This window comes from Cryptomeria japonica, chromosome 1 (assembly GCF_030272615.1).
Source record: "Cryptomeria japonica chromosome 1, Sugi_1.0, whole genome shotgun sequence".
NCBI classification, from domain to species: Eukaryota; Viridiplantae; Streptophyta; class Pinopsida; order Cupressales; family Cupressaceae; genus Cryptomeria; species Cryptomeria japonica.
In genome coordinates, this window is record NC_081405.1 from 396,971,026 (window position 1) to 396,983,341 (window position 12,316).

General features: G+C 36.5%; 1 protein-coding gene across 10 annotated transcripts in view; it reads right to left on the reverse strand.

Annotated features, from left to right (window-relative positions):
* LOC131070938 (protein REVEILLE 6) overlaps positions 1 to 12,316 on the reverse strand; it is a 182,125-nt gene that overhangs the window by 71,308 nt on the left and 98,501 nt on the right. For all 10 annotated transcript variants that reach the window (XM_058006639.1, XM_058006636.1, XM_058006640.2 and 7 more), the window contains exon 7: positions 8,008 to 8,067. In XM_058006639.1, the coding sequence (XP_057862622.1) occupies positions 8,008 to 8,067 (60 nt within the window). The remainder of the gene's footprint in view (positions 1 to 8,007; positions 8,068 to 12,316) is intronic.

A 12,316-nucleotide genomic window follows, 5' to 3' on the forward strand; every position in this document is an offset into this window, starting at 1 on the left:
TTTAGGAATTCTATTCTAACCTAGAATGCAAGAAATAGTGAACAATTCAATGGAATCCTACTAGGCAAGGTCTCACCATCAAAGAACAATTTGAGACAAGCTTAGTGCAATCATTTAAGGTAAAATTCATAAATGTTCAAATTATCACCATCAAATATTGATACCATCAAGGCAATGCATAACAATGGACATGCAACAATTGAAGTTAAGTTCATATAAAATTCCAATTGACCACATAAGGCTAACTTACAATCAGCAAGAAGCTAGTGGTATGGATTAGGTGGATTCCACACAAATGCAGGCAATGAGAACCACAAATGCATACAACACTTAAACAAAATCACCAAACTTCAATTATTTATACTCAAATTTATAGCATGTAGACGACAATTCTCAAAAATCTCTTACAAATGAGAGGCCAAGATTCATTTAGAATTGAGGGCCAAGATCATGCCAACAAAGCCCTAAAGTTGCCCTAATTAAGGTTTACATCAAAAAGGAATCACCAACATGTGATCCAATAGAATAATGTCTAGTCATCAAATAAGGAATCTTCTAGAAGATTCTGGTCTGCATCCCTCTCTCTAGTAACATATTCCAGGAATCTAGCCGAAACTAAATCTAACTCCTCCATGGTAATGTTGGGCAAACCCTCCTGTTGTGCATATCACATCCAATGCATCGGAACAAGCATCCAAAGTACTCTCCCAATCTGGCATAATCCTCTGCGAACTATGGACATGAATCAGCAAGGAAACCAAATAATCAATTTGATTCTTCTTCAAAGAATCCAACTGGCTGAAGTACATGAACTTCATCTTATCTCTCAATTATTCTAAGTGTAGACCATTGGAAGCACTGACATCTACCCCTAACAATTCTTCAATGGATGTAAAGATTTTTTGTTGAATCTCCTAAATTGATCCTTCCATCTCTACACAATCTCGCCTGGCATGGTCATAAGTAGATTTCTACATGGCCAATGAACAATACCAACCCTGGAAATCATATATATCACCCTCATGCACAACTCCCTCATGGATCAACGTGGACATAGGAACTTTCTTCAACACTTTGAGGCGGGGAATGGTCTTCTCCTGAATTGACTAGAACTCATCCCAAACTCCCCCCAAATCTTGTATCCTAAATGCGAGCATAGTCGCCCTGTCAAATGCCTCGACAAACTAAGTTAGGAAATCATCCACCTATTTCATTACATCCTCAATCCATTTACTAAATTTTGCATGTGTATTCCTTACTGTCTCATGATCAAAATGGAGTCCACAATCAACTACGATAGGCGAGACAAAGGTGGGATCTTCGCGCGTCATCCCCGTAAAATATTCCTTGAACTTCCTGTTCTCAACCTCTAGCATATCATTCTTTTCAATCTCCATATCCAACCTTGCATTGATCGCTCATACCGTATCATCGATTTCCTGGAAAACTTGGGTCTTTGTAGTCCATCCAAGGGCAACCAAAGTGATCTGGTAATCTATGGAAGTAGCAGCATCCCTAGTCACATCGCCTATCGAGATAGAAACCTATGCAACCCACATACCTGTTTAATCTCTTACTATATTTGAAAATATCTTAGCCTTCTTTGGTTCTTTTTCTTTATCATTCTTGGCTAAATAGTCATCAATATCATTGAAAGGCTATGTCTCTATCATCTTCTTCCTTTTCTCCATGCTTTGCAGCACCCAATCGAGAATGGTGGAAATTTCCATCCCATCATCAAGACATATCTCCCGATCAAGTCCCCTCAATGCGGATATAACATCATCATCATCATCCTTATCCTTGGTCAAATCATAAACATTATTGCCCAAACTAATCTCCAACTAGATAGTAGGAGATCCTGTCTGCTCTTCATCTTCATGCCATAATGTTGATGTTGTTGTACCATGTAGCTCCTAAATATTCTTTGGCAAAATTACTGTATTGGAGCATTGTTCAAATTCTTTACTCTTTTCTAGCACATCCACCACCTTCACTGATGGGGAACTAAGGGGAGACAAAGGAGTGCTAGGTTTATGCTTCTTCATATTTGTCTGCTGACTAACTATCTCCTTCCCCTTCATCTTGGACTCTCCAAGCATACTCTTCCTTCATTTTGGAGCATGACTCTCCTCATTTGCATGAATCCTCACATCACTAACTGTTCTTTGATCATCTTCAAGAGAGGACTCCTCTTGTTTCATTTTCTTGTAAGAGAAGACAATGCCCATATCTATCAATTTGTTCATATACTTGTCTACCCATTCTCTGGAGAAATCAATGACGTCCCTCATAAGCACATTCAAATCTACTACTTTTGGCTGAAACCAATTAGGCAAAAAGATAGGCATATTCACTTCATTCTCATACTGGGGATGAGTATGATCACTATCATCCACTATCTGATCTGAAATGAGAAAAAGTTCACATTTTGTCATGAAATCGACAGACATCTGACACCACGTCCTCTTTCTTACTACTTGTTCATCCATGAGATTAGCCTAGTAATCCTCAATGTCAACATTATGTATGAATCTTTCTCCCTTGATGCTTTCATTCTTCTTATGCAAATCAAATTTGTCTCTACTCTTGTAAGTTCCAAGGCGATAAAATGCAATCTCATCAATCACTGTACTCGCTGCAGCGACAATGTGGCACACCTCCAAAGCCTTTCCTATTGCAATAGAGAAAGTCATCCTTGTTCTATGCTTCTCCTTCTTGATGAAATCAAATACCAGAAGTTGTCTCACCACCTCAAGTAGGATCATTCTGTCTGTAGGATACCTAGGAAGTTTGTAAGGTGTGGATCTGAATCCCTAAATCCGTAGGTATGTGAAGGTGGGAAACTATATGTACCACAATCCATATTGTTCAACTAGCTCCATTGCCACATTGGACAGCCTTTTGTGGATCCCGCCTTGTAACATTCTTGTAATATACATGTTGAATGCATCATTCACCCTCCTGTAGTCTTCAATTATATGCATATCAAATTGTGTATAACATTCATAACTTCTATATCATCCTCCTCCATTCCCGACTTCGCCTTTGCATACCAATCCCTTGTATGTGACAAATCTTGCAAGTATGTATACATGATAGGAAGTCATGCTGAATGACTTAGTCTTCTCCACATTCCTCAATTGAAAATCCAGATTGTCACTGATAATCTTTACCCAGTTAATCATTGTTCCCCCCATACAATCCTGGATAAAATAAAACATCCATCCATCGAACAAAGCACCCTGTGGCATCCCCATCACTCAATTGAGCAGGAATATCAGGTCACTGCATTCATCCTTGAAATCTGTACACATAAATTTCTTAGATGCCTTGGAATGATGAGGCCTTGGTTCAATCATCCATTCCTTGTTCACAACAGTCTTGCATGCATCCGCCTTCATTTTATATTTAGCTTCATAATCATCCTTTGTTCTTTCTTTCATATCTGCAATTCGTGGAATTCCAAATACTTCAGTAATTCCAACTTCAGCGAGGTAGGCAATAGTCATCCCTTTGGGAGTTCGGATCATCCTGGAAATTGGATCATAATGCCTTGTGCACGCCAGAACAAGCTCATTGCACTATATGGATTGAGCGAATCTGGCAGCATGATATTGGCATAAGTGGGAGTAGGAAGCTGGTTCCTTATCCCAAACATTCTCAGCCACATCCACTCCATATTTAGGTACTCCATGTTCGTGTGTGTGATTCCCTTCCATTGGGAGGACAATTGGGAATCCGAATAGAATTCCTCTTGAACTATCTTTAACTAATCCTTCCTTGCACCGATTTTGGATTTAGACACGGTACCTGTACAAAACTCAAAGTCAATATCATGGAAAATCATTTGAATAACCTATTTTCAGAATTGTATAAGTTTTGATTTTTTATGATCTAGACAAATTTAGGGATTATAATCAAGAATTTTATCCACATCTATCATGAATTCTGAAAATAAAATGGAAATTGACAAGAATGGGGTCTAAAACCCTCATAAATCGTAAGTTTCAAACTTGCATAAGGTCTGATTTCAAAATAAAGCTTGAAGACACATATAGTATACTCAGAAAAATGTTGAATTTAGTGTCCAAAAGTATACAACAAATCTGGAAATGCTTGGAAAAGGGTGTGAAAGGTCTGATTTTTCACTTTCCAATGCCTGAAGACACCCTTCCAAGGACAACAATGGCTGCCCAAAGTCTGAAGACAACCTGCAACACTCAAAAATCAGTCATTTAAACTTGTTGCAATCATAGGAAACACTTGTATTTGATGAAATTAACCTCCTCAAAGTGAAGACAACCAAGTCCGGGCACAAGCAAAGGGCTGGTAATAAATAAATAAATTAAGTTTGAAGACAAGTTTGAAAATGGACCGATAGTGAAACCTTTACCAAATGATGCACAAGTGAAATCGCCCAAGTATGGAGGAGATGAAAATGGAAAATCAGTCTGAAGACAACCTGCAACAAGTGCTTCAGTCTTACACCAGCAATGATGTAGCTCAGAAAATGTTTCCAAAACACTGCAAAATGACCCCCCAATAAAATCACTTAGGTGGGATTTGGCTAGGAATGGATAATTAGATCTGAAAATGTAACTTCCAGCCAACAATGAAGTCGAAGTAGCTTCCAGCAATGGCGCCCAGCTCTGATCTGAATAAAATGACAGCCCCTTAGCATCAATTGTGTTCAACAATAACATCCAAAATTGCCCCAAAGTCTGAAGCTTGCACCATCTATCAAAATCGTGGTATCTCCAATGGTGGCGCCACCTTGCAAAATTGCCAAATGTGACTTGGTTAGCCACCAAACTCGTAATCTCCTCTTCAATGGCAGCGCCCAAGTCTCATTGGGCAAATAAGCTCTTCAAATATGCAACTTCCTTCAAAAATGGTGTCAAAAATGACACTGGGCAAAATTGCCCAGCTGGAAAACCTCTAAGTTGCCTTCAATCTGCCACTTAACTGTCACAATCAACACTTATAATATTATTTCAATGGTGGGCATGCTCTTTTAAACTAGTTTTTACCTTGTCAACTCACCACACAAGCAATGTGGGATAAAACTTTGCTCTTTTAAACTTGCTTGGGGAAAGTTGATTTGCCTTAGGAATATATTTAATCATTAATAATCGTTGCAAATCATTAAATAATTGTTTTTGATTATTAAATAATCATTGCATATACAAAAACAATTAAATTTGGCCCCATTTTATTAATTTTAATTCAAACTTCATCAATTTTGGGCCAACTGGAGAAAATCGCCCCAAATCTGGATAAAAATCTAGATGAAAATTCGTCACCAATCATCATAATTGCCTCTAGGGGAAAAACCACCTTTATCTGGATAAAAATCCAGATCAAAATCATCAAAACTCCTCACAAAAAATCACTTCATTTTACTCACTAAGTCCAAAAATCCACTTTTGGGGAAGATCGATCCCCATCTGGATGATTATCCAGATCAAAATCATCATAAATCACACTTGGGAGAAATTTACCACCTATTAGGACAATCATCCCAGCGGAAAAACGTGGGTCATCATGATAATTTCCAACACAAAACAAAATTTGGGCCCCCTGGTGGAAAAACGTGGTCCATCAAGACAAATGTCAGGACAGTTGAAGGAAAATCGCCCTCCATCAAGACTTTGAGTGGGGGAAAATCATGGGTCATCAGAAATGTGTTCAAAAATGGGGGAAAATTGCCCCTCATCAGGATTTTTGACCCTTAGACTTCAATTTGATGGATTTCCATCAAGAATTTAACAATTTCCCACTCAAAAACACTTAGACATGCCAAATTTCATCATTACACATCAGTACTTAGCCAAATTTATCAAAATTTGAGCGAGAAAATAGGGATTTCATCGGGATAAAGTGCAATTTTGACTTGAGTTACCTCCTAGGAGCATGAAAATAACCCCTAAAGGACCTCTTGACGCTCGGGCACAAAAATATCACCGACTCAAATTCAAATTAAACTCAATCACAATCAAAAAACTAGACTTAGACAAAATTAGGATCACTTAGATGTTTTAACTCACACTTGATCCTATTCAAAGTTCAAAAAACCCTAATAGCACCTTAGGCATGATCATATCAAAACTTGAGAATCGGGCACAAAGAAGCTCAAAATTGCCATCTACTGCCAAAACCCTAGACTAACACGACATGGAAAGCAGGAAAGAGGGGGTCCCTGCTTGCAATGGGGCAATGTGTGTAAAGGTCACCACAGGACATTTAGCCATCCGATAGTCTGAGCAGCAGCTAAACATCACCAACAGCAAGGCAAATTTTTATTATGTTTAAAAATTAAAAATGTTCATTACATTAAAAAGGGATTGTTAAATATATCATGACAGCATTATAAAAGCACCAATAAATATATCATAACAGCAGTATAACAGCAATAAAAATAATCATGACATTGGTGATAACAGCAATGAATATATCATGATTCATATTCATAGCTAATGATTATATAAGTTATATAACAGTTAACAATAACAGCAATAATTTCAATTTCTGGTTTCATTGTTCACAAAAGTCTCAAACTTCAAAATTTTCAATATGTATTATGATTACGTAGTTGGTATGCAAGCTTCTGCAGACATCATCCAGCATCATTTTAACAGTGTCATGTTATATCGCAGCTGTTATACTGCTGTCCATTAATTTGTCAAAATTTGACTTTCTCTCAAAAGGTCTCCCCAAAATGTGTCCCATGCCATCCTACTATACCCCTCCTGGAAACACCATGGAAAATAGAAACAAACTCACAGCACATCAAGACAGTGAAATCCTGAATTTTTATTTAACAAATTAACAGACATGAGACAGTTCTAACAATTAAGGCAGAAATTTGTTACAGCATATATACTGGAATCAAGTGACTGGACATATGCATACAACAACCAAAGATGAATGTGAGAGAGCACTGTTTTGCATGTATGCCAAAGTTGAACCTCTTGTGAGGGAGCAATGTTTGCAGCTATACAAAGATAAAAACACCCAAAAAACAATGACACCTGTGCCCTAACCACTGCAAATTTATGACCTGTACCTCAGTTGCTGAAGAAATTAGAATTAATTTTCAGTACCCATAAAGGCATAATAAGCTTCAACCTCCAATCGTGACAGTCAAGATCAGATTCATCACAATTAAACTGTAAAACTATTCTTGGAGATATTTGCTATCTATCTATCCCATTTATGAGTTACATTTTGTTAGAAACAAGGAAATCAAATTATATTCAATGCATAAAAAATTACATTTAAAATGAAAAGCCACTCACTTTAATGCAGAAGAAATGTATGAAGTATAATTGATGGACTGAGTTGATACTACAGAACAAGATAAGTAAATAGAATCGCAGAAATAATTAACTTGAATCCATCATAAGGTTTGGGACAGCGGACTTCGTGTTCCACCATCTAGACCTAACTAAAAAATCAAGAGAAATGTGATATGAACTGAATAACCTACATTATTCAAAATTTCTGAGTGCAAATTTCTCTTTCAAACAACCGAAGACTTCAAATATCTTATGTCTCAGTTTGTCAAAATGAACACGGTGAATGCCTTAGAATGCGAATATCTGAAATTTTCTTTAGTTTTTAATTTCCCCTATTTTTTTAATAGCCATCTGTTATCATCCCCTTAAAAAAGGCCTCCCATCCCCTGCCATCCCAGAAACATGTTTCCACATTACATTGTTAAAAAAAGCTATACTCAATAGCAGCATACAGACAATGATAATATGCAGTTCAAAAAAATATTTAATTTATTCTGAATAAATACGGTCAATCATCCTAAACACTGCAACAGCTTATTATCATACAAAAAATGAACACTAATCAATTAAAGCTCATATGTAATAAGATAGGATGGAAAGTTATAAAAGCGCCAACTGGTTAAGATAATAAAACGAGAACTGAAATGATACACTTGAAATGTTTCCAGAAATATGTGTCTGAGCCGGAAAAAATAGATAAACTTACATGCTCCTCAAAATCAGGGCTAGACAAGTTGACAGAAAGATTCCTCATGAGCAACAACACCTACATGAAAGGATCAATACATCACAATTAACTGATTTTTGTAATTATAAAAGAAAATATCACATAGCAAACTATTAAAACAGAGCAGAAGCTTGAACGGAATACACTATATCATTCATGAAAACAGATAAACAAGTACAAGAAAATAAGAGATACATGGAATGAAAATATAAAAGAAAGTCCAATAATAAACATTAAATATTTATAAATAAATTTACAAAGTGAACTATTTAAAATTACATGTTGCTACAAAGGTTATTTCAAAAGGCATACAAATACCATGATATGTTTAGTCAAATCTTGTTCCACGTTAAGAATTGTTATCAGCATATGAATGGAAAAAAAATGTTATGTAGCTAACTTGTTTGATTTGTTAACAACTGTATTGTTCACCTGGGTAGTGTATTAATATGATTTGGTTGTGTATGGTTGTCTGATGGTAGTGTCATAACCAACAGTCATTTGATCTAAAAAATACATAACGTAGCAGGCCCTTCCTGTACCAAACATGTACTTTAAGTTTACACTATCTTGTGCAATAAAATTATGGTCATCTAATATTCTTGTGTTGCATTCACAGACATGATACTAATTCCAAGTATTGTTAATTGGTATGGTAGCATTTTGATGCAAACATTTCTCATTTGTTGCCTTTGCATCGTTAGGTTATGTTTAAGTTGAATGGAAAAGGAAGTCGGTGTTGGTATTATGGATGTGTTGCATTAGTTTTGTCATTGATGTAAACACTTATCCTTCTGGAGATCTTTGGTTATGTTGAACCGGCACATTATGTTCACCGGCAAGTTCAGTGACTTATGCACAGTCACCGTTATATTGTTCACCGGCAGGTTATATTGTTCACCGGCACTGAGGATGACTTGTTATCATCTGGAGATCACTTGGTTATGTCGAAGACATGGTTTGGATACCTTGTTTTGGTATTTTGGTTATTAGTCTAATCGGGTTGACATATTTGCTGTTACCAGCAAATTGGTCTAGGTTATGGACCGGCATGCATTATCTATTCCAGATCAGCACGACATGTTATGGAGATGATTTAATTGATTGGATATTGCTGTAAATGTATTAAGCCGACATGATGCATCGCATCTTGACTTATTTGTAATTGATTTTATTGTAATATTCTTAATGAGCCGACCTACACATTTGGTCTTAGGTTTTGGTATATATGTAAGATCTCATTTGTGAGATGAGGAAGTAGGAAGAAAACGGTATATGGTATATGGTTTTGTAGCATGGTTTTGTGCGAATATTGAAGATCATATGAGCAGACCATAGAGAAAGGTTCAAGGAAGGTTTGAAGGTGATTATCAGAGCTTAACCGGTACTGAATCCAGCATTGGAGATGCTACATTGAGCAGTACATTATCATTGGATTTAACCATCCAATTGTAATCAGTGTGACTCCTATTTTGTGATTGAGCAGTGAGCTCTAGGCGGTTGGCCTTTCTGCATGTGCAGACCCCATTTGTATACACATACTATCTGTAGTAGTATATCATCTAATTGTGGGTAAGGTTTCCCACCGTGGTTTTCCCCTTACAAGGTTTCCACGTACAAATCTTTGTGTTATATGTTGTGGATGTTGTTTCTCTTTCTGTTTTATGCATTGAGTTTCACCGGTATTAATATTAACTGCTAATCTGTCAACTGGCATTAAGTTTGGTTTACTGGTATTAAGTATCAAGTTTGATTAAGTTATATTTGGGTTGAAATTAATAGACAATTGATCCACCCCCCCACACCCCCCCCTCTCAGTTGCCTCCGGGTCCTAACAGTCGGATGACATTTATCATTCACAAAGAGGCATTGCGTTATCCTATAAACTTTATATTATGAACAGAACCACAATGTAATTGTAGTTAGTGTACAATGCCTATTGTTATATTTTGATATCATGGTTTATCTGACTATGTATTTTTTGTTTGTCGCTGGTGGTTATAAGAGTTAGTTGACAGCTGTATTCCCCTTGACAACTATCAAAGCCTTTAAATAGATTTTGTATCGTCAAGGAAAAGTAGTATGATTTAGTCAAATCAAGTCTGATCCTTGGCTGACCATCTCTGGTCTGCTTCTGTAATAACTTCATGTGTGAATAAAGATACACTTTTACTCCTCTCCTTGGTATGCATTGTTAATTCTGTCCATTATTTCAAGTATTCATTTTTATCAGATAGAAGAGTAAACAGTCCCAATCCATGTTGCCACATCCATGGCCATCACTTAGACTTTGGTGCATGTTCTATATGTTACAAATGATTTAGATTAGCTTTATACTTGCCTACATAATATGTGAATGTTTTAATACATGTTGAGGATGGATAGATTGGATAAATCGGCTTATTTGATTTCCTATTACATGGCAGATATACTGCTGATCCCCCCCACCCACACACACACACACACACCAAAACACTGGATGAATGCAGCCTCTGATTCCTATATGTTGCCAAAAACTCACCAAAACCCAGCAAAATTTCCAAATATTAAACCTAAATCACATAAAACCATCCTTGAACTCTCTACAAATACCACAAAGCCTAGAGAACAGAAACCTTTAGAAGCTACAAAGTTCTACAGATTTAGAAGTTAGGAAGGTCGGAGTTTTAAAAACCCCTTGAACTTGCAAATCTGCAAATATTTGCGAAGCTTGATTGATAGCTTGTCATGGCAGTGCAAAAAACAAAAATAGATTTATGTGAAATCAATATTCTAGAACAAATTTGAATGCTTCCTCTTATGTTACTGTAACGCTGATTTTTCTGTAAGTTCAATTAAGTGAATGGGAGCTAAGTAGTAATTGGATTGCGTAGAGAAGATTGATCCCAGCTAGGGTCTTAACCTCCAATGTCACATATAAATTTCAAAAAATAAGATAACATAAGTTTGCTATTCATTTATTTGGCAAAAGTAGGTTTTGGTTGTTGTGAGAGGCTGGGGTCTTCTTGCCATTAAGTACTAAGGAGGACTGAAGTGCTTCCCCATTGGCATGGATAGGCTGCGCTCAACACTTATAAGGTTTGGGTTGTTGGATGTTGTCTTGAAGTCAGATCTTTTGTAGCGGCATTATCCTTGCAAATAGCCCATTACTAGCATTATTAAAATAGACTTAGGTCAAGGGTTTGGAACCCTTAGACACCATGATGGCACCACTATCTAGATATGGAATGATGTGGTTAAGTAAAACATCTTGGAGGTACCATAGTCTTAACACGTCTATAAAAATCTTGAAAGAAGTTCATTACTTTCAATATAATTAGTTATACTCCTCCTATATTTTGGACATGAGCAATGATCTATAAATTTAGGTTTTAAAAAGAAATAAATAATTGTGTTTTCTACAATGTTCCATAAGGATGTGTCACCCTATCCCCACCACCCCCCAAAATTGTTGTCTCCCTATCCCCACCCCCCAAAAATTGTTTTCTCTAGAGACAGGAATGTTTTCAAGACACTAAGACAGAAGGGAAAAATCCCTTCATCATGCCACCACCAAGTAGGAGATGTCCTGGAACATCTCCCTCAGAGAAGGGACATTTCCGAGGAATCCTGAAAGTCTGTCATGACTTGTGAAAGTCCTAGAAACCTACAACTGTCCCCCACATCCAACACTTCAAAATGGTACATTTTTATAAAAACATTTATTTCCAAACTTGGGCCACTAACCTAGTCCTAATAGTCTAATGAGCACCACCCAAACCCTAAATTCTCAAAAAAAAACTAAAAAAAATGAATAGCCCTCATCCTTTAGACCAGTCAAATTTTTCAACTTTGCTGTTAGTTCTCCAAAGAACTAAGATTTGGTTAGAAATACTCAAACAATGAGGACTTGTTAGGGAAAACATAGTGATTTATGATTTTTCCGTAGTGATTAGTGATTAGTAATTTCTAATGAAAACGACGTGTGTGTGTGTGTCTGTAGACTGTACATATATGTATATATACATACATACACATGCATGTATATATATGGTGCAACCGTGAAATAGTCATGTATAATACTGTTTTGGAAGTCAAAAGATATGCAATGTTGTTTCATTCATTTTAAATAAATATCCTAACCACATGTATGAAATCTATGCATGAAAAAAAAGGTGTACCTTAGGGACACGTCCCCTAAATTTTGTAATGTTTCAGTGATGGGACATGCACCAGGAAAAATTCAGGACATTCTTGAGACATTTCCCCAAAGTAGATGATATTTTCTAGTGTATACCCCTATTTTGGG